The sequence below is a fragment of the Conger conger genome, chromosome 2, assembly GCF_963514075.1.
Source record: "Conger conger chromosome 2, fConCon1.1, whole genome shotgun sequence".
Classification (NCBI taxonomy): Eukaryota; Metazoa; Chordata; class Actinopteri; order Anguilliformes; family Congridae; genus Conger; species Conger conger.
The window spans coordinates 57,685,110-57,705,258 of record NC_083761.1 but is presented as its reverse complement, the minus strand read 5'-3'; the positions used below and the strand labels follow the sequence as shown (position 1 = coordinate 57,705,258).

Sequence of the window (20,149 nt, the reverse complement as noted above, 5' to 3'; positions counted from 1 at the left end):
AGCTTTTAGGCAAACTAAGCAGTTGGTACACGTTGGGGTAGGAAAAGGAGAGCATTTCTGGGCTGAATGGCCCATTCTCGCTATTACCTTATGTTATGTTACTGAGCTGTGGACTGGGTCCAGGGGAATAAATACTGTAGTTTATAAGTAAAGCAGCTTTACTAGCTAACATATTTCATTTTAAAGAAATTAGGTATGGGAATAGAGGCCATTTTAGCAGAATAGGAAAGGTAATTTAGCACAGCAGGAGTTAATGGCAGTCCGCATTGAGTACTAATGGCCTCTTGCCCCCTCACAGTGCCTGAATCTGTCCCAGAAGATCACAAGCAGGTGGAAGTGTCTGTCTTTCCCGAGACCACAGACAGGCCTCTGTCCTCCAGGGGACCAGGAACCAGGCCCGGCAGAAAATGCCAGCAGGCTAGCACAGCCAGCTCTTCTGTCCCAGTGTCTAATGAACTGCAGAAGAAAGCTGCCAAGGCTCCAGCCAAAGTGAGCTCCCAGCTACAGGCACCCTACACATCTGCCCTTTATGGAAAAGTCCTGTCAGTGGATCTCTACAAGGACCTGTCATTTCCCCTGGGCTCATTTCTGCCTAGTGACAGTAGTAGCCAAGGAAAAGTCAAGTTGGTCAAGAAGGGAAGGAAGAGCGAGGAGCACCAGGAGGCAAAGGGGTCCATCACAAAGATGCAGAGGAAGCAACCTGAGTCTGAGATGCTCATCAAGCTGGACCATGAGGGTGTGATGTCCCCTAAGACCAAGAAAACAAAAGCCCTGATGATGATGGAGGACCAGAGCCTTTCCAAACGGGAAAGCAAGCCAGTGCTGGGCATGGCGTATGCCCCTGTACTACCAGCTGAACCTAAACCGAAGGCACCCAAGGCCAAAGCTTCAGAGAAGAAGGAGGAAAGTTCTAAGGCTGGTGCAGTGTCCACCTACAGCATCGGAATACTGGGCAGCAGTGGGGATGGGATAGTGAAGGTTAAGGAGCCTAAGGCGAATGAGGAAGAGGAGTCCAACTGCACCAGCAGTAGCTGCACCTCAGAGTCCGATGGAGAGGAAGAAGAGCAGGTGCAGGAGAAGGAGAAACAAGAGGGAGATCCATCCACCAGCTCCAGGACCTCCAGTCCAGTCTCTTCCAACTCCTCCAGCTCCTCTACCAGCAGCTCTTCATCATCCTCATCTTCCTCATCCTCTGGCTCCAGCTCTTCCTCGTCATCCTCCTCTTCTTCCTCCACCACAACAGACGAAGACTCATCCTGCAGTTCGGACGAGGAGGCCTCTATTGCTGCCCAGTCGTCTCCCACAGCCCCCCAGACTCCGCCCCAGGCAGAGGAGCCGCAGTCCAGCCAGTCAGCGGCCCAGGACCCCCCGCTGTCCCCAGCCAAGAGCCAGAAGCTTCCACAGCAACAGCAGAAACAACAGAAACAGCAGCAGGGCAAGAACCGGCCGAAGAAACGAGAGGGCATCCACCTGCCCACCACCAAGGAGCTGGCTAAGCGGCAGAGGCTACCCTCGGTGGAGAACAGGCCCAAGATCGCTGCCTTTCTCCCAGCAAGGCAGCTTTGGAAATGGTTTGGAAAACCCACACAGGTGAACACTTTTCAGTTATTTAACATGAATTAACCTGACTACTATGTACTATATATACTATATAATCTTTAGTCAAACTAAATGATCATATTGAAAATTATTGCACCGATTGATAGTGAAGTATTTTCCATTGGCTTCCAACACGTGAAATGAACAGTGCCAGGCTGCACATTTAAAGATATTTATTGGAGAGCCTGGCTTTCATATTGCAGAGGCGGGGAATGAAAGGAAAGGCTAAGAAGCTTTTCTACAAAGCCATTATGCGTGGGAAGGAGATGATCCGCATTGGAGACTGTGCTGTGTTCCTCTCTGCCGGCCGACCCAACCTGCCATACATTGGCCGCATCCAGAGCATGTGGGAGTCCTGGGGAAACAACATGGTGGTCAGGGTGAAGTGGTTCTACCACCCTGAGGAAACCAACCCAGGGAAGAAGCTTCATGATGGAAAGGTTTGCCATGTCTCTTATTAACTGTCATTGACTAAATTTGGATTTTAATGATATTAACATGACAATATTTGATGAGATAAGGCCATTTATCACACCCAATATGTTAAACATGTAGCAGTAGGAGAGGTATTAGCGATCATATATGCTTTCTGTGTATCACTATGAGCTGTTACTACTATATTGTTCCATTACTTTCACCATGTCTTAACATTAAAATGAATCTTCTGCTGATTTGCATTGGACAGGTCTGGGACCAGAAATCTGCAAGGGGGCTCCCAGCCGCTCTACAGCTCTCAAATCAGAGGAAGGATTTTATGGAGGTGAGAAGTCTGTCAGCCACCACGTTGTGATATAGATAAGCGTGTATGAAACTTTTGTCTAAACTTTATTTTTTGCTCCTTGCAGCGTGCCCTATACCAGTCCTCTCACATTGACGAAAACGACGTACAGACAGTCTCTCACAAGTGTCTGGTGGTCAGTCTGGAACAGTATGAACAAATGATTAAAACCAAGAAGTACCAGGACAGCGAGGATCTGTACTACCTTGCTGGGACCTATGAGCCAACCACTGGGATGATCTTCAACACAGACGGAGTTCCCATCATCTGCTGAATATGCCCCGTCACCCTGAATGCCCCAGCTCCAATCTTCACCACAGCTGATAGACTGTCTATCGTCAGGAGTAGGAGTGTAGTGTTGGCTGCAGGGAAGAGATGAGCCTTGTCAAGTAACAATGCGATTTCTGCTCAAGGACACAACTGACTTTGAAGCCTTGCTAAGGCTTGTTGGCCAATGCAGTGAAAGGGAATATCATTATGGATGTGGAGTGGAAGTGCTGCATAAGGCTCCTTCACAGAAAGTGAATCCTTGGCTGCTTTGGACTGGATGACATTTTAAGGTGTCTCTAGAACTGTTAGTCCCCACATCACCCAGATATTTAGAAATTATTTGACTGAGTGAAAGTGAAGTCAAAAGCAGCTCACAGTATGTATGTATGTGTGCATGTGTGTCTATATATGAATATATATAGAACTGTGTGTCCTTGGAGGCATGATGACGACATGTTGATGACAAATTGCAGCCTTTGGAAAGGTAAATCAGTGGACTTGTCAAGGAGGACATTTTAACCAGTTCATGGAGTGAATAAGACTTTGATCATTAGTATCCAGCTCTAAGGAAGCGTGGGAGGAGAGATGCCATCCTCATTCCTTCATTCCCTGGGCATGCTGGGATTGTGGCAGTGGCGTGTGAAAGTTGAAGCAGTGGGGGAAAAGTGTCACAAACATCTGTGAGGCAAAGCACATCTATACAGCTGAGGCCCTGTTTTGTCTGAGAGATGTAGCGCAGCGCCCACCCTAGACACCACCACCAGCAACCTAAACCTAAATCAGAGATGACGCCTCTTAGGAGGATTTGCACATCTTGGAGGCCAGAGGTTACCTCATAATGATCCTCTGGCTTTTTGGAGCCTAGCATCCAACCTATGGAACGATTTACCAGACATGACAATGCATGTTAAACTGAGAAATCATCATCTTTAACATCATCATTGTCATCATTTTACCTTCTGCAAATAAATTCATGGTGTTTTAAAGAAAGAAGTCTTTTGACAAAAACGACAGATGTGCCCCTGTCATAATTCACTGATCCTCTGCCACTGACCAGACAATAGCATCAGCAATGCCTATCAATGACACTAATCTTGAGATTTGAGGACAGCCAGAGACTCAATTCAAGCACTTTGAAAGGAACCACTTCTATCACACATGAACACTGGAGCAGGCCAAATGTTTTTGAACTCTGCAAGAGATTGGTCTGCTTGGTTTCTTCAGTTTGTTTCCTTGGAAAGGTTAGCACATGCTTTCAACTGTGCAAACCCCAGAAAAAGGAAGGAAATAAACTTGCCAGCATATTCATTATGATTTATATTCCTTAAGACATAAGAGGAACATGACCTTTTGTGAGTCAGGTTGAACTGGAGTTGAAGGGATCCTAATATTTTGTATATACTACATATAAAGATATACATTGTATTGTTTTAATTTCATGTACTATATTGTTACAAAAACTTTTTAAAAAGAAAAGCTTTATAAAACTGTGAATAATATCTGAAGAAAAAAAATCAGGAAACCTAAAGATGAGGATGTTGCTTAATCTTGTTGCTGGATCTTAACTCGACAGCACACAATATGTATAAATAATTGTATTACAGGACAGAATACAGGGGAAATGTGTTCTATTACTTAACAGTATTTAGCAGCTACTTTGAGAGACAAGAATGTACAACAGAAAGCACTTATCCACTGCCCAAGGCCTTGAGTAGAAGACAATTCTTAAAACTGTTAAGACAATCTAGAGCAAGGATGTGATTTGCAGGTATTTTACCTTTTACTTTGTCAAAGCAGGTATGAGTAGGATGGTATTCACATTTAAAGTGCCATCTTTCCTGTATTCACTACCATGTATGGTTCACGCCACTGCAGGGGTGAGACACTTTTGTGACTTTTAACTCTGCGGCACCTTGTTCTGCTTCGGTCATACACAGATTGTTTCCTTCCCCATTAGACAACCAGAGACATGCAGCCAAACATTTTATTCTCTTGTGGGGAAAAAAGCACTTTCATAAAAAACAGCCCAAGAACAAAATAAATTACCAGAATGAAAGGTCGGAAACTTTGATGCATGAAATTGAGAGGGACTGAAGTGTCCCATCATATTACAATGTAATGTTTAGCTGCCTTTCTACCTGCGCATATTGTATAGCACTTATAGGGATTTCCTAGATTTTCCATATTACTTATGGTAATTATAACATATGCCTATGTTAAAGCCTTTATTTCATGCTTAGAAAGTATTCTCTAATTTGAAAGACTGATCTTGTGTCTTTCTGTGAAAGTCCACTTTGATGTAGCTCATTGTAAATATGGCCCTTTACCTAATGTATTGTAATCCAAAGAAAGCACCATTCATCCCCAGAGCCTCTTGTCATTTCTATACTACTGCTGGGAGCCAGTTTCTTTTGTTGCTGCACTTCCAATCAAGACCAATCAAATGCCCTTAACTCCAAACTATTTTTTGGTTTGTTTTTCTTTGCCACCATGATGTATAGAGTTTTAATTAATGTGCTTTGCTTTATATGTGCCTGATATTACCTAATGCATGTATGTTTATTTCATTATACCATTGTAATAATAGTCAATAGATTTATTTTTTATAAACAATTTTGAATGACTTTTATCGAGGCTATTTAGTTAGTGAAAAGAAATGTAGGCATAGAAATATAAAATGTGAACTCTGACAAAAATAATTATAATTGCCATCCCAGTAATCAAGAATTTGAACTGGCAGGTCAATTTTGCAAACTTAATATGTGAGATTATTAAAGTGACATGACAAATTAGGACAATACTTGCATCAGCATTAGTAAATGTCATTTGCATCAAGTTAAATATGTCATAAACTCAGATTTTTTTTTTTTAGATGAATTTCTAAAATGCCAGACATTTGTATTTAGTACATTTTCTCTAGAAGGACCATTTCACATTTTGATTAATGCTATTTATAAATTTGCCTCTCTCCTATTTGAAACTCATCAGACTGACAGTTATGGTATTAATCCTAATGCTGTTTACATTGCTTTATTTAAATGTTTATTTTTTAAAACAGTTACGGTTTAGACATGTTTTTGGCCCCTTATGATTCACCTTGCCTTTGTCTTTTGATTCATGAGGCCATCCTATAGGAATATGTGCATTCAGGCACATTCTTTTTCATTTGAGCTGATGTGTCTCTAAAATATGGATAAAATACAATTTTATATAAATATTATTTAAGTGTTAGTGTCCAACTCTAAATATATCAGTCGGCATATTTTCCAACATATTTTTCTTGTAACATTGTCCAAGTTCAAAGCCTTATATTTTAATTGATATGTAAGTGCCCCTAAAATTATATTTATTCACAACTTGATAAATGTAACTCCCTAGTATATTGGGTGTGGTTTAATTAGGCATACAATTATGCTACAGATTAACGGTATGACTGCAGACTGAGCTCCACGTTTCTTGTGTTTAAGGAATGTGTTTTAATACCTAGTTACTGTAGCTAATTTTCCTGTTTCTCCATCACCTTGTCTCCTTGAGCTTGGTTGTACAATAAGACGCACGACTGAATGTGGATGTATCCAAAGCTTCTCTCCCTTAATGCTCGCCTCAGAATCTCACTGCAGCCGCTCACCGTGTAGAGTCTTGCTGTACGTTTAATACAGTTTTTTGTGGAGGACCCGACTAGCCACTCATTTTAAATGACCACGAGAGCTGAAATGATTGTACTGTAGGCCACATAATTATCTTCACGAGGGTGGAAAAGACCAGAAGAGACCAGGGTCACCATATTGGCCAAACAAGCATCTTCAGGTTGATAAACTCACAAAAAATATTTTAGTTGTCCATATGTGAGTCTTAGAAAAATACTTGAAATGCAGATATGTATGACAGTCTGTGGCTTACATTCTACCAGTATAACTTTGTGACTCCAAATATTTTATTTGTGATGTACTGTGGAGGTTTATTCACTACTTATCATGTCCATACTACCATACAGTATCACAGAAAGCTTGAAATGTGTATTTTGTGCATACTGTCTGTATGACTGGATGTATTTGGATTTTTGGAAGTGTATTTTAAGTTAGTACGCGGTCTTATATTCATTTTAATTTTGGTACCCATTTCCCCCCCTAACTGTAATGTAACAGTCCCACTCTGATTATTGTGCAATACTGCTGATGGAGTCCTCTGAGGTAGCTGCTAGTGGGGATGCAATGCATGGAGATAGAGGAGAAAGAAGAATGTGTAAATGAGTGCAGACTGGAGGCTGGTCCCTCGCTGGTCTTTGCTCCATCGTTCCTTCACCATCGATAAGGTCCTGTGTTACGAGCTGTTACAAATTATTACAAAAGAAGCATATTTTGGAATTTTAAGAGCATCAGTGTTTTGTAAATGATCTTATTTCGGGGGAGGGTGATATGTGCTATGAATATCTTTGTATAAACTGTTAATCATGTAAAAAAAAGAAAATTGAAAAAAAATTGGAAAAAAATGAAAGAAAAAAATTACAGGGCTGTGTGGCTCATGTGTAAAATTCATGTAAGTGGAACTTTTTTTAATGGATACTACAGTTTTACAATGTGTTCCTTTTAAAGCATTTTAGTAACTCAAGATTTTATAGTTTATCCATCAATAAACTGAAAGAAAATCCTCACTGAAGTGTTTTTTTTTTTAAGCTTTTGCTTTATGTTCAAAAAAGGGTATTGCGTTACATTTATGATACAATAGTCAAGATCCGTATTTATAATAATACTTTCCAATACGTTTCGCAAAGAGCATTATGCTCAGTATGGCCAGTACAGCCTTCACCATACTACTTTTCATTTAAGTATGGCTTGACCATACAACTTAATGTTCACAAGTAAAACACAAGCTAGCTATAGGAGATTGTAGCTATGTAGCTAGCAATCAAACTTGGGCTTCAATTTAACATAGCTAGATAATTTTAGAAAGGATCATAGCTTATTAATAGAGTGTATAACATCTTTGTGTACAACATCGTCATGTATTGTGTTCTAGAATTCCATTTACATTTCAAGGCAATCATTTCCCTACAATCAAGTAAACTTTGTATTTGTTTTATAGTGTATGTTCAAAAATGATTGATGATTTAATTTAGAATTTTGTCTTGCAGCACTGAAAATCTATACCAGTGCTTGTATTTCCAAAGGCTCCAATTCATTCCTCACGTTTCCCTTTCCCTCTGTCCCTTTCTCTACCCCCTTAAACTCCATTGCTACTTTCTCATTCTCCTTCATTGCCCCATCCTCTTCATCCCCATCCCTTTCTCTACTTTCTCCATCTTCTGATCAGTTTCTGCCTCCTCTCCATTCTATTCAGCCCCGTCTTTCCCTGTACCTTTTGCCCTTTACCTGGATCACACACTGAGACCCTGTTGAGTCCCCCTCCGCCCCTCCATAAATCATGGCCACCATGTTCCTGACTTCTTGCAGGATGGAGGCGTGTTCTTGCAGCCATTCCTCCATCCTGTCCATCCTGCTCTCCACCCTCTCCATCCTCTGCAGGATGCTTTCGACCGTTTCCCTCAAACTCTCCTCTTCCTTCACCTGCAGGGTCTTCTCTGCCAGGTCCCTGGCTGACTCCTCCTTAGTATCCTACAAACATAAGAATACATAATGAGAACAAGCAATCGGTGTGTCCCAGGTAAAGGGGATGAAGAGAAAGACACAGGGAAGTTCTGAAGCCCTACCTATTCTCTGTATTCACCACACCTATCAACATTTGTAGTTTTATGAAAATATGTAAAACATTTCATTTTCTTTCTAACCTTAGCATGCATGTTAAAATGTGCTACCTTATTTCTCTCCTCCTGCTCCACACACGACTCCTCCTTACTCCCTGAGGCCTGAGGCTGGGATGATTACAGCCAATTAAAATGCAGGAACCCCGGCCTGGACGCCTGCTCTCCCGCTCAACGCCATTTCCACCTCAAGAGCAAGCGGCTTGTGAAACGCTCTTTTCACCAGTACTGGAAACCAAATAAGCTTATCATTATTGTTCTTTTTTTAAATAAAAGTGGATGATGGCAAAGGCTATCACAGGCAATCAAAGCAACACTTGAGCTCTAGACAGCCACTTGTCTTTCCAATTCTTGGCCGAATTTCTTCCCATTTTTACCAAACAAGAGATCCAATTTATAATATGGTGATTTGGTAGACGCTATTTGCTGAAGGGATTTACAGTAGTGCATATTACAGTTTACATGTTACATGCCACACCCTATTAGCTAGCAAGTTGTGATGGGTGTAGCAGTAATATACACACAGTTCAATGGGAGGAGCACACCAGACCCTTGGAGCCTAGCAATGATTTAGCAAGCCAGTCACAGGCCTATAAAAACACACACAAGGTGAAATTTTAAACGTAAAGTGGAAGTTGCTAGATTATAGATAGGAATAATTTTTTAATTTTAATCCCTGGCCGTTACATGTATGCCTAAATCAGCCTTCATGACCTTTCAAGAAAAAGTAATATATAGGCTTATTTTGTTCTCAGATCGTTCTTCTGACTTCTCGTCATTGTTTCTTCTTCTGCTAAATTCTCTAAAAACATTGGGATTCATAGCAGATATCACTTAAGGCTACTGTGACTTGGTCCAAAAATAATGCAAGGGATTCCATCGAAGCATGTAACTTAAATATATTACCTGTAGCTACCTTACGGGAAAAATGGTTTGTTTGGATCACTGGTAAGCTTACATTTAATGCTTTCTATTCTCCTCAGATTTAAGCTAACTAGTAAGCTGAAACATCCCAAGGACCAAGTTGAAAGTCCAAACTAGCGAGCAATAAGGTACTTTACAACAAAATCACCTACAGTGGTGTGAAAGTGTTTGCCCCCTTCCTGATAAATATTTTTTTTTTTTGCATGTTTGTCACACTTAAATGTTTCAGATCAAACAAATTTAAATATTAGTCAAAGACAACACAAGTAAACACAAAATGCAGTTTTTAAATGAAGGTTTTTATTAAGGGAGGAAAAAATCCAAACCTACATGGCCCTGTGTGGAAAAAGTGATTGCCCCCTAAACCTAATAACTGGTTGGGCCACCCTTAGCAGCAACAACTGCAATCAAGCGTTTGCGATAACTTTCAATGAGTCTCTTACAGCGCTGTGGAGGAATTTTGGCCCACTCATCTTTGCAGAATTGTTGTAATTCAGCCACATTGGAGGGTTTTCGAGCATGAACAGCCTTTTTAAGGTCATACCACAGCATCTCAATACGATTCAGGTCAGGACTTTGTCTAGGCCACTCCAAAGTCTTCATTTTGTTTTTCTTCAGGCATTCAGAGGTGGGCTTGCTGGTGTGTTTCGGATCATTGTCCTGCTGCAGAACCCAAGTTCGTTTCAGGTTGAGGTCACGAACAGATGGCCGGACATTCTCCTTCAGGATTTTATGGTAGACAGCAGAATTCCTGGTTCCATTTATCACAGCAAGTTTTCCAGGTCCTGAAGCAGCAAAACAGCCCCAGACCATCACACTACCACCACCATATTTTACTGTTGGTATGATGTTCTTTTTCTGAAATGCGGTGTTACTTTTACGCCAGATGTAATGGGACACACACCTTCCAAAAAGTTCAACTTTTGTCTCATCAGACCACAGAGTATTTTCCCAAAAGTCTTGGGGATCATCAAGATGTTTTCTGGCAAAATTGAGACAAGCCTTAATGTTCTTTTTGCTCAGCAGTGGTTTTCATCTTGGAACTCTGCCATGCAGGCCATTTTTGCCCAGTCTCTTTCTTATGGTGGAGTCATGAACACTGACCATAACTGAGGCAAGTGAGGCCTGCAGTTCTTTGGATGTTGTTGTGGGGTCTTTTGTTACCTCTTGGATGAGTCGTCGCTGCGCTCTTGGGGTAATTTTGGTCGGCCGGCCACTCTTGGGAAGGTTCACCACTGTTCCATGTTTTCGCCATTTGTGGATAATGGCTCTCACTGTGGTTCGCTGGAGTCCCAAAGCTTTAGAAATGGCTTTATAACCTTTTCCAGACTGATAGATCTCAATTACTTTCTTTCTCATTTGTTCCTGAATTTCTTTAGCTCTCGGCATGATGTCTAGCTTTTGAGGATCATTTGGCCTACTTCACTTTATCAGGCAGGTCCTATTTAAGTGATTTCTTGATTGAGAACAGGTGTGGCAGTAATCAGGCCTGGGTGTGGCTAGAGAAATTGAACTCAGGTTTGATAAACCACAGTTAAGTTTTGTTTTAACAGGGGGGGGCAATCACTTTCTCACACAGGGCCATGTAGGTTTGGATTTTTTTCCTCCCTTAATAATAAAAACCTTCATTTAAAAACTGCATTTTGTGTTTACTTGTGTTGTCTTTGACTAATATTTAAATTTGTTTGATGATCTGAAACATTTAAGTGTGACAAACATGCAAAAAAATAAGAAATCAGGAAGGGGGCAAACACTTTTTGACACAACTGTAATAAATGTTGTGGAACCATGACTACTAGGGTTGCCACACGTTCTGGTTTTCCGGGATTGTTCTCTTTTTTGAGCGACTGCCCCGGAAAATGATTATTCCCGGGACACGAATTGTCCCGGTTTTTTGTACTTCTAAATGTCAAGAGTTCCAAATGAAACCGGATTCTTCTACTGCTATTCAGTTTTTTCCTCTTTACGTTTAGACATCCAATCCCGTGTCTGTAAACAGGTAAAAATGAGTAAAACAGCGACGATTGGCATATGCTTATACTTCTTTTTAATTGGTAGCAGAAATACGAAAGTTTACCTTATTATCTAGTAACTGCTGCACGGGCTGTCAGTCTGGCCCGTGCATTCACTTCAACGACCCCACCGTAGGAAAGTTCAGCTAGCTACTAGCCTAGAGGTAATCGTCTAATACTTGTGATTTTTTATTTTGTCGGTTTTATAAAATGAGGGAGAGACGGACGAGGAGGACGGGAGAGCAAAATCAGACAAGCAACCAGCAGCAAAAAAATAAAAATAAACGATATACAACGTGCATATCAATGCATATCAACGCGTCAAATGTCCCGGGTTTTCACAAATCAAATGTGGCAACCCTAATGACTACTCATATATCCTATCTAACTGGTTATATCATAACTCTTTTGGACGTAAAGTCATTCCGAAGACGAGTGGATAATCAACGATGAAAACTTCCACTTGGCATCGTAGCTAGTTTGCTACTGGAATATCAAATCCGTAAATGAAACCTCGACTTGATAACCGAGTTGCAAAATGCCATGATGTGTCCGTGTGATTGTAGATGTAGGCTTTAGGACTGTTGGCTAGAAATTCAGAAAGTATAACGATGAAGCTGAACAACTCACTAGCTATTTTTATCACCACTGCTCTGAAGTAAAAGTTCACGGGCACACACTATGGTCTACATTCAAGCTCCATTTCCCCCTCCTTACTAACATAAACCTGAGAGGAATACTGTTAGGTTACTAACAACTGTTTAGATAGATAGCTAGAGGTACAATGTCTAAGTAGTTTGTCATGTTGCATGATTTGTCTAGCTTATGACTGTGACAGGAGCAGCATTTATCGCGCTACTTTAGCTACAGCTATTACTAGCTAGATGGCTCACGTTTTTTCAATTTCATTCTCCGGTTTTTGACTATATCAATAAGAGTATTATTCATTAGAATTGTTTTTCTTGTTGAACTCAATGGAAAAAATATTCAGGAGAAACAATTCGCTCCTGCATAACTGGCAGCCTACTTTAACTGTAAATCCACCTTGCTCTTCTTTTTGTTGACAACCTTTACTTTTCTTCTCCCTGGTGGAAAAATGGGCAGCTTGTCCTCCAACATAGCAAGTCAAGGTCACATGGTTTGTGATATCTATAACTTAGGGAAAATGCACTGCAGAGGGCACACTACAGCTGCATCTCCTCACAAAGGGCTGTTTAGGCCTCATCGTAAGTTCAGTCACAAGCTTCAGTACAGACATGCCATCATTACTCCCCCTTTTCTATACTGTCATACCTATAACGACTATAATAATATATAAAAGGTTTTCAATGTGGGTGATGAATGGTCCATGCTGAAGGCTACTGATGAGGTACAAAAGTACATCATATTCAGTTATACTCTTCTTGAACCTGACAAACCCAGTTTCAATTAAACCAGGCTGATGCAGTCGTGACTGAATCCTGGGTCCATTACTACAACAGTAAATTAATCTTGTAGTGAGGTTAAAATGCACTTTTCCTTTGTTTTTGTTTTCTACCTTATATATTCCTCAGGGCTGGTGTTGGATTATTTGTATTGTAGCTTATTGCTGATGTGACACAAAATAAATTGCTCGCAAACCACATACAAAGGAACATAATAGTTTTTGGTGCTGCAAATTAACTTGATACAAAATTCAATTTGTATTTAGTTTCGTTCATTTTCCCCATGTTATAATACACTTGTGATGGCAAATTAATCAATGGGCCATGAACAGTGAAATGGCAGTGGAGATGGAATCTGTTCAGTTGAGCAGTGAATGATAATGTATGATAGAGTTGTGTTTTGCTTGCATTGCTTGAATGATAAGTAATGCCATGGTGCTCCCCTTTCTTGAGAATTCATTTTCCTTTCATACACGTGTGTGCATGTTTGCCGGGGGTAACCGTATATACAATTCTTACCTCCTGTGTGATGGGTAACCACACCTATGCAAGCAGACCGCATGAAGTGTTGATGAGACCATGGAGAATTTAGTTGCCTGCTCATCTCCTTATAATATGCCTCCTCTTGACACTTGGCCATAATTGCTTGCAGTGAGCAAAGAGGAATGAATAGATACACCACTGCCTTATATAGCTAAAGTTCTTACAGTGGATTTCACCTCAAGGACCTCATCATCAACAACACACCATAATCTATCAATGACTATCTCTGTCCGGCTGCATGCATTCAAAGTTTATACATATTTAGAAAGTAATTATATAATGTAAAATGGACAGACATGAATTTGTCCTGCTCTTTTCAGACAGCTCTGGTAAACCTGGGCAGGATGAAAAGACGCATAGCACAGGGCTTGGCTTGTTCCAGCTGCGTTAGAGATGGCATCTGGAACCTTGAGAAAAGCTTTCACTGCATTTCTGCAGCCTATATTTCTTCCAATGTTGGCCACACAGAATATTAAAATGTAACCTTCAGACCCATTTGTTGAGCTGTTCACTTGTTTTGAGATTTTCATGCTACACTTTCTCCCAGATCATCCCAGATTAGCCAATCCCTGAGGGACTGTGGCTGTAATGCTTTACTAGCCTGAGAACATTCCAGAGAGTGAATGACAGGGCAAGGACCTAATTTAGCCTCCAAAATGCAAATGGCATGAAGGTGCTGTCTCCTTAACGAGCAAGGCATATTGGTGGCCTTTTGTACGTTTCTCTTGATCTTCATCAGGTTTGACGATGAATAGATTAAATCCTCTCACCAACTACTGTATGGCTTATCACCCCTTTGACAAGTGGGCAGAATGTAGTGTTTATATAGCAGCAAAGTTGCTTGAGTGCATCATGGTCAGTTATGAATGATGAATTTGTGAAAATTATACCAAAACTCATGTATTCAAATTCAGTGTGCAAAATATGGAACTATTGAAAGATTTATATTCGTATGCACATAAAAACAATTTATGAATGTGCATTTGTCTATTTCCATTTAAGATTTATCATTGTTTTAATTAAAATGCAATGTTTATAATATTAATACACAACTCATCAAAGCTAATGGAGATAGTTATAGATTCATAGAAGTTATTGATAACCAGACGCCATATCAGTCTGGAATTATACATTTGTTTGTGTCCAAATGATGGCGGAATATGCATCCAAACAGCCACAGTAACTCGCATGTCTTTCTGAGGAATTAACTTCTGAATATGTACCCAAAGCTTTCATACTGTATGAATGAGGTTGCTATTAACAGGGGAACATTTTTGTTTTCTCTGAGATTAAGCTCACCGCAGGAATTGTGTTTGCAGTGAGGGCCATGCATAAATTACCCCTGAACCATAAATCAATGACCTCTCTGTAAAAGTAGGAAAACGAGTTTGTTTTGCCATATGAATGTGTACACAACTTAATTCACCCAGCAGCACTATTCCACTCAGCTCTAAAGCGCTTCTCTTAGAAAAGATATCCCATTATGCCCGTGCTGCTATAAGACTGCTGCTTAAATGTGTCCAAATTGGTCCGCAAATGTTACACAGTACTATTCTAAATTAAAACCAGTAGCCTATCTCACATACGATGAAATGGATACTCAAGAAAATTGTTTTCTTTTGACAGTTTAGTACCAGCTGTCACTATTAGAACTAATGACTCATAAACCTTGCCATCTCTAGCAACAAAACTGAAGCCTTTAAATAAGATTTTCTTTTGCATTATAACATATCTTTATATTTCATTTTCCTTTCAATACAGTACATGTGACAAGGCAGCATTGTCTTTAGCAATGTGTGAATAAATTAGGCTTTAAATCACATTGCCATTTCACACAACTGGATTGCAATTTAAAAACTGTACAAATTGAAATATGGCTGGTGGATTGTGAGATACCAAATCAAATGTATTTATATAGCAATTTTTTACAAACATTGCTTTACAGTAGACTCTGACCTAAAACCCCCTCAAGAGTAAACCTATGGCAATGTGGTGGCAAAGAAAAACAGATAAGAAGAACTCTTGGGAAGAACCAGACTCATAGGGGGAGCCGATGGTCCTTACAGATAAAACACATACTCTTGTATGTAGGGTTTCATAAAGATGGCTGGGTAATGTTCATAATACCCCATCAAACTATGCAGATGCATAATCAGTCCTGTAACAAAATGTACAGTATGCTTCGTTTTGGGGTGGGAGACCATGTTCTGGGAGATCATTTACATTAAAGTTGCATATGTGGTTTATGGTGTTGCACTCTGTGACAGAATGAAAGGTAATGTGGTGCAGTCAATTCCTGTGGGCAGAGCCTCATTGGCTTTTCTTTGCACATATTCCTCCTCCTTCTAGGGATCACTAATCACTCCTCTCAAGTCATCCCAGTAGCACCTGCACACATGCAGGAAGCACATGCTACAGGCCGTATATCACACGGGACAGCTCTCTCTGATGGAGAATAGGTGCATTTCTCCCTGACTCACAGATTGCTGGCACCTGGCACAGTGTTGGCAGGAGCTAATGCAGCAGTAAGCTGAAGACCCATGGCAGACTTAAATACGCCCTACCCCTGATGGCAAGTGCTTGAAGGGATTCTAGCCAGCTGGGAGTGCACCAACCTTTTTTAGGCTAATTATTAGAACTGTATAAATAACCTCAATTTTTCCATTATCTTCAACATGGTTCTTTATTGTACACCCAGCGACCACTTTATTAGGTAGATGTGTACACCAGCATGTTAATACAACTATCAAATCAGCCAATCATGCAACTTGATGCATAAAAGCATGCAGGCATGGTAAAGAGGTTTGATTGTTGTTCAGACCAAACATCAACGTGAGGAAGAATTGTGATTCAAGTGAATTTGACCGTGGAATGATTGTTGGTGCCAGACAGGGTGGGTTGAGAGAAACGGCTAATCTCCTGGGAACAGTCTCTTTAGAGTTTACAGAGAAATTATGTACTGCATCAGAACATCTCACAGTTTACAAACACATTGAATACAAACACAGTTTCCGATTTTGTTTTGATACTACTCATTGCCCTGTTGGCAATTAGTTATTTTGTCCTTGCATTGTTCCTCTTTTGTCTCCGCTATGATAATAGAATTAGCATTTCTTCACTTTAATAGTTTGCACATCTTCCTTGTTTAGCATGACAGTATTTAAACACAATTTTCACTGATTTATCAAATTACTCTAGGGCCCATTTTGTGCTTTTGTACCAATGTGAATATATAGTAGCAAGACAGCACAATTATAAAATGTCTGAGGAGCTGCTTACTGTTTCTGCTCCCTGCTTGAGCCTAAAACCACTCTTGATAATGCAAATTAAAGCTGCCCTTGTTGTACTGTTGGGTTTTCAGCATGGCATTGTAGCATAATGAGACAAACAAAATCATCGGCTCAGCGCCTAAGTGCAGAGCATTCATCGTGGCAGCAGCCTTGTGAAAGTGTTTTTCCTAATATCCACTGACATTCGGTTCAGCATTTATGTGTGAGCAGAACTTCAAACAGCAAACCATCTTCAAAGAAAAGGGAATCCTTTCAATTTCAATGCTTTGCACAGAGCACCATGGTACAGAATATTACTGCAGAAGCAGTTTTTTGTTACACATAAAATAGCCTAATCTGTACATTACAAATATTGTCCTTGTTTTAATGGGAGTATCTTGAAAAATGAAACAGGAATTTGAAAGGAAACTGCATTCCTACCTAAAAATATACTAGAATGCTATGATTTCTTGTTGCTGTAATGTATCTGTTTGGTTCTTCTTTTAATGCTTTTTGTACTTGACTTTCATGTCGGAGAATTTGATTTTGCCCATAGCTCCCAAATCACGTTTTAAAGGCAGCAAGCCACAGATACATGTTTCACTGGTCTTCCTGAGCACCCACACAGTAAAACCCAGCCAGACGGACATGTAGGCGCGAGGTACTACATTAATATAGATTAAAAGACAAAAAAATGTGTTTGGGCATAGCAGCAGGGGGTCAAGAGAGAGCCAGGCCTAAACAGTCAGGGCTCATTTTAAAGCAATTAATCCCTCCAGTAAATTCACTTACCACCATACTCAGCCCCTAGCTACCCCCAATGAGGGAAGTGTATACATTGCTTGAAAAAGACACTACACTGAGAACCAAATTTAGGAAAAGAGGAAGAAAGACAGCTGATTATATATTCTGTCATAATAAATAAATAAATAAATAAAAAATATCTTTCAGTCATTTAGAGAAAGACGTTATTAGAAACACGGTGGAGCACACCGTAATTCAGTCCTGCTCTGTACAGACACACACCAGTATACCACCGTTCCATTGCAGAGCTGGAGCCAAAGCAGGCTGAATCAGTTCAACGAAAAGCTCAGCACAGCATGTCCTGCCACCACATGTGTCAGATGACATTGTACGGAACAGTAGCATCGGCCCAGTGTGAGACGGCTGCCTAGACTTTGTCCTCAAAAAAGTTAAAACCTCCCTTTTCACTGTTGCTTTCAATTAGTAATAACTAATTGACCTCTGTTTTAGTTGGATATTTTGCACTTTTACTACTCCGCTTAATTATAATTATTGCGTAGTCTTATTTTACCGAGTTGCAATGTATTTTCTACGTGTCAACTTTAACAGGTTCACCCGCTTTTTATGACAAAATTAATATATTATTGCTTTACCGTCTTTTTATTCTTGTTACAGAATGTGTGAAAAAGAGCGTCTCTGCTTTTTCACTCCCCTGTCTCCTCGTATGAAGAAGAAACGTAGCGTTATAAGCACCAGCATGTGGCGTTTCATTTTGCCCATTCTATTTCCCCTGGTTTAATTGCATTGTCCATAAGCAACAATGCAATTATTATACATGATTTTCATTTCTAACATCTTATGAGGTTAACAATGCGGTTCACATTTTTATACGTGTAGGCCTGTTGTGTACAATATTAGCGTTGTTTCTTTACATTACTTGTGGCATGGGAAATTTCCAGGTTTTGCATTCTGGTCGGAGGCTGGGGCAGAAGCGTGCGCCTTTCTATTTAGAATGTGATTCTGGAAACTATTATTGTGGAGGGGTGTGGGGAATGCGTGTGCACTGATATGATTTTAATGTGTTAATTTCGGGCTATGCTGATTTATTTGCCTTTTGTGTATTCTGAATGTTTGGTATGCTATTCAGATGGAAACTGTTTATTGCACTCTAACCAGGTATGCCGTTGACACATATCAGTTTGCTTTTGCTCTTGCCTGGACGACGGTCAGCTGTGAGGCTGGAACTAGATACAGACATTGTGCAGTATTCAGTGCACATTTTGTGTCATGTTTTGTTAGTTTTTTTTATTTTATTCTTTGTGTGGTTCAGCGGCCCGTTCTAGTAAATAAAATCCACCCTTGCTGCTGGACTCCTAGCTGGACTCCTAGTTTACTACATATTTTCCCTCAAATTTGCAGCACTTCATCCAATAGCACAACCCTACCAAGTGGCGGCGTCATCAGTCCCGCCACAGTGTTGTGAATTGTATCGTATCATTTGGTATACTCTGTCAAGCACTTTGAGCTGCGTTGCTGTATGGAAGGTGCTTTACAAATGATGTTGTTGATGATGATGATTATTATTCTGTTTTTAATGATTAAAGTCCTGTTTTAGAACTGATGTTGATATAAATTGGCAACTTGACAGATCTCCCGCTTTGTAAGTATAACTAAACTGAACCGAGCGAACACAGGTAAACGTGACAAAAACATAATGGAATGAACACAAACAAAACCTGAAATAAGCCACCAGACTAGTTCAAGCTTGACTGTGGAAAATAACTCTTTTTTCCGACCGTCGTGCATGTTGGCTCGCAACAGCGGACAGACTGGACACCTGTGATTCTCATTGTACGCGCATACCAAAATCATGCAGTGCAAACTACTGTGAGTCAGTCCATGAGTAGTGATGGAATTCTATAATTGAATAGTCAAATTCACCCAGCCATACCGAAATTGAACCGAGCTTGCAGACAGCATAGGCGAACAAATGTCATGTCACACTGGGGGCTGGGGTTGCACGGACAACGGGAAATAAATGACAATGAAATGCTACATATGAAACAATAAAAAAAAATGCAAAAAGGGTATATTGGTATGCCCTCCTCTGGAGAATCTGACATATCTCTGCCTCTCTAAAGACGCACGGTATCGACATTTCACTCCAACATAACTGCAGGTAGTCAAGCTCCATTTTGTGTTCTCGGCGACTGAATGCGTTTGCATTCAATTCAGAAACGGGCTTCACTCTTAGGCACTTATTCTGAAAGCATAAATACTGGTTACCATAGAGACAAAGCACAACATTGCCTTTGATTTGTACCCTTTTTGTTAACATGTTATCTTGAGTTTGCCAAACAATGCCTTTTCAGGGGTTTAGAGGGCTTTGGAAGCCAGTACCAGAACAAAACTACTTTTATGTTTTTCTCCAGTCAAATGTTATTATAGTAAATGTTCAAGGCAGACAGAACTTGAAATTGCTCTCAACCAGAAAAGTTTATGTAAGGAATTCACTAGTGTCTCACCACATCTTCACTGCTCCATACCCCTCCCCACCACCTCAAACAGGGCCTCCCCCAGCAGTACCCTGATGGACCCCCTGCCCATATAAGAGAGGGTCCAGGCACCCATAGCTCCACTGGAACTGCATATCAGTCAGTGGGCTTCATGTTGTTTGTTTGCATTGTGGCAGCAGAGGAGGGGTTTTGCTTCAGCATCGTGTAGACGAAAATGTCCTCATTTTCCAAAGCAAAGCTTTTCTTCTTCCTCCAAATAGACTGTTTTTACATGCGCAGTTGACTACCAGCGTTTACCAGGTGACTGAGGAG

At 40.4% G+C, this 20,149-nt stretch overlaps 1 protein-coding gene across 1 annotated transcript in view; it reads left to right on the top strand.

Moving 5' to 3' along the window:
* Positions 1 to 7,298, top strand: part of tnrc18 (trinucleotide repeat containing 18) — a 72,831-nt gene extending 65,533 nt beyond the window's left edge. The window contains exons 27-30 of the mRNA XM_061231023.1: positions 299 to 1,590; positions 1,803 to 2,039; positions 2,285 to 2,359; positions 2,445 to 7,298. Of these exons, the coding sequence (XP_061087007.1) occupies positions 299 to 1,590; positions 1,803 to 2,039; positions 2,285 to 2,359; positions 2,445 to 2,651 (1,811 nt within the window). The 3' untranslated portion in view covers positions 2,652 to 7,298. The remainder of the gene's footprint in view (positions 1 to 298; positions 1,591 to 1,802; positions 2,040 to 2,284; positions 2,360 to 2,444) is intronic.
* The last annotated feature ends 12,851 nt before the right edge of the window (positions 7,299 to 20,149 follow it).